We start from the raw sequence: 2500 nt of genomic DNA, 5'->3' as shown, positions 1-2500 counted from the left end.
CAACAGAATTTGTATATGATTTGTTATACTTTCACATTTCTTTGTTGTTTGCACCTATGAATAGCTCTTCTCTGGCAAAATTCTTGTCTTCTTGGTGTTAATGTGGTCTTCTTCACTTCTGTAAACACTGCTTCCTCCTCGGCATGGAGACGGACTAAATCCTCTTACCAAGTAAAACTAACCAATATGCTTGGTATTGCAAGATGAGTGATTCTCCCACATTAATGGAGAAGTTATGCAAAATCATATTTGCTCATTTTGTTGCATGCCATGTTTACTTGTAAAGTTATTCTAAATCAGTCTTCTATTTTCCTCTCTTGAAATCTGGTCTAAAGAATTACATATTATTTATGGGGATTTTGTACCTTAACTTTCAAGATACATGTTATTTTACATATTGTTGATGAGTGTATATTAATCATCAAAGATATTACAATTATGATAATATTAATGATTTATTGCTTATACATGAGATAATTATATAGCTGTAACATAAAAGAAACATCATGATTTTTACTGTAACAGAAGTTAAAGTTTTTTTTTTTTTTTTTTTCATTCTTTTTTGAAGATTTTTTTCCCTTTTTCCATTTTTCTAAATGTCCTTTCAGAATATGAGAAAATGTTTGCTCCAGTCTGATAAGCGTGTGTGTTATGGAAATGAGAAGGACCATATTTTATCGACTTTTTCTCCATGCTAATTTCTTCTGCTTCTTTCTGCCTTTTGAACTTTTGCACCCCATTCTAAAAGCCTGATATTTTGGTATAGAAAAGTTCGGGTGATGTGATTTTATGATTGTGGATTCGATATTCACAATGTGAATGTGTTTTGTCTATTAAGTTCTTCTGTTTGTTATGTGAAAAGTGGTCTGACTATGCCATGAAGAAAAAGAAGCAAAATGATGAAATGGAAGTAAGTTTTAGCCATAGTTAGATGAAAATTACATAAGCATAAATTCATTGATGGTTAGGATTACTAATATGGATTATTGGGATTGTTAATATGGACAAAGAATTCTAGTAACATGATAGTGCAAGAAATTCCTAGTTAAATTTAGGGGTTGTTGGTAAGATGTAGAATAACATTAGTATTTTCATCCTAAATTATAGATTACTATCTTTTCTCTCGATATACATCTTTTTCTGTGTTTTAACCATCGAGTTGATAAGTATGAAATTTCTTGTTATCAAAGCGTAGTCACTCCTAACCCTCTAGAAAATAACAATATTGACCTTGGAATCTCAGAAATCTCAGAAATCCCACCAGGATTAGCATAGGCTACTTTCCAGCATCTTTCACTAATGCTTGTGCCTGGGTATGAATCCCATAGACCTTAGTCAAGTTTCACTGAGGTGCTTGTGGATTTCTGATGTTCTAAAAGGCTGTAATATGTTAAGGAGAAAAAAAACAAATGACATGCTGAGCAGTCCGTCCCTCTTGGTTCTACCGCAATCAGATATCCTTGGTCGCGCTAAGGACAGGGCTGTCAATATGGAGAAGAAATTCAGGGAACGAGACCAACATGGTAGGCATAATGGAACATGAGTATTTTGATGGAGGTAGACACAGAAAAAAAAAAAAAAATGTGATATAGATTTTGTGACCATATCCACTCTTTTTGCACCAGCAAGGATTGATTATAGTGGTGACTACAAAGTTCATGCTTCACATTCATGTGCATACTCACCCACATGCACATCAAGGTGGAAACACTCACTCATGCCCACACGCTCACACATTCAAAATGAAGTATATGTGGATAGAATATAAATTGTTAAGTAAAAAAAATATATATAATTATATATATATAGCAGAGATATCGTTCTCCTCTGAGTAATTAAACAGACCTGTCTCAAAATCTCATGTTCCATGGACAGACTTCCTCATATAGAGTCAAAAGATGTTAGGTTATATCACTAGTGCATCCAGCATGAGCATATATTGTTATTGAGAGCATGTGTGAATCATGCCAAAGCTTGAATAGATGATAGAGAGAATTTTAGAAAATAGTTTACTTGCCATTGCATGGTAAGAATATAGAATACGATTGGATGCATATTAAAAGAAAGAAGCTGAATAAAGTATATGTACCTATTTCATATTATAGTCTGATGTTGAGTTTACGTTTTCATGTGTTTATTTATTCTTTGATTTATTGTTTGTTGCACACTTTGATATTTTTGTTTGATAGTAATGTTAGATGTTTTAGGAAATATAAGTAATTGCAATTGATTCCTTTTTTTTTTTTTTTTTGGCAAGTGATTACTTCTAGAAATTATATTTTCTTGACTGATGTTAATGCAAAGTCCCCAACACACCATTGTCAGTGAGATACGTGTCATTGGGTCACAGGAGTACTCGCTTGCCTTATATCAACATGTACGTTTTGTTTTTCATTTGATGTGAAAATGCAGAAAGTCTCACACCAATTTAAAGGCTGCCTTGCTGTTTACATGTTTATCTGTCTGTATTTTTTGGGGGGTGGGGGGTGGTCTAAATTCT

At 33.1% G+C, this 2500-nt stretch overlaps 1 protein-coding gene across 18 annotated transcripts in view; it reads left to right on the top strand.

Annotated features, from left to right (window-relative positions):
• The window catches only part of Rbcn-3B (WD repeat-containing protein Rbcn-3B), an 80267-nt gene that overhangs the window by 38257 nt on the left and 39510 nt on the right, over positions 1-2500 (top strand). For 4 of the 18 annotated variants that reach the window (XM_070130335.1, XM_070130334.1, XM_070130337.1 and 1 more), the window contains one exon: positions 1455-1523. The exons of the other annotated variants lie outside the window; for them this stretch is intronic. In XM_070130335.1, coding sequence (XP_069986436.1) covers positions 1455-1523 — 69 coding nt within the window. The remainder of the gene's footprint in view (positions 1-1454; positions 1524-2500) is intronic. 18 annotated transcript variants of the gene reach the window in all.

The sequence above is a fragment of the Penaeus vannamei genome, chromosome 15 (genome assembly GCF_042767895.1).
Source record: "Penaeus vannamei isolate JL-2024 chromosome 15, ASM4276789v1, whole genome shotgun sequence".
In the NCBI taxonomy this organism is placed as follows: Eukaryota; Metazoa; Arthropoda; class Malacostraca; order Decapoda; family Penaeidae; genus Penaeus; species Penaeus vannamei.
The sequence above is the reverse complement of the archived record's forward strand: the minus strand, read 5'-3'. Positions and strand labels throughout refer to the sequence as shown.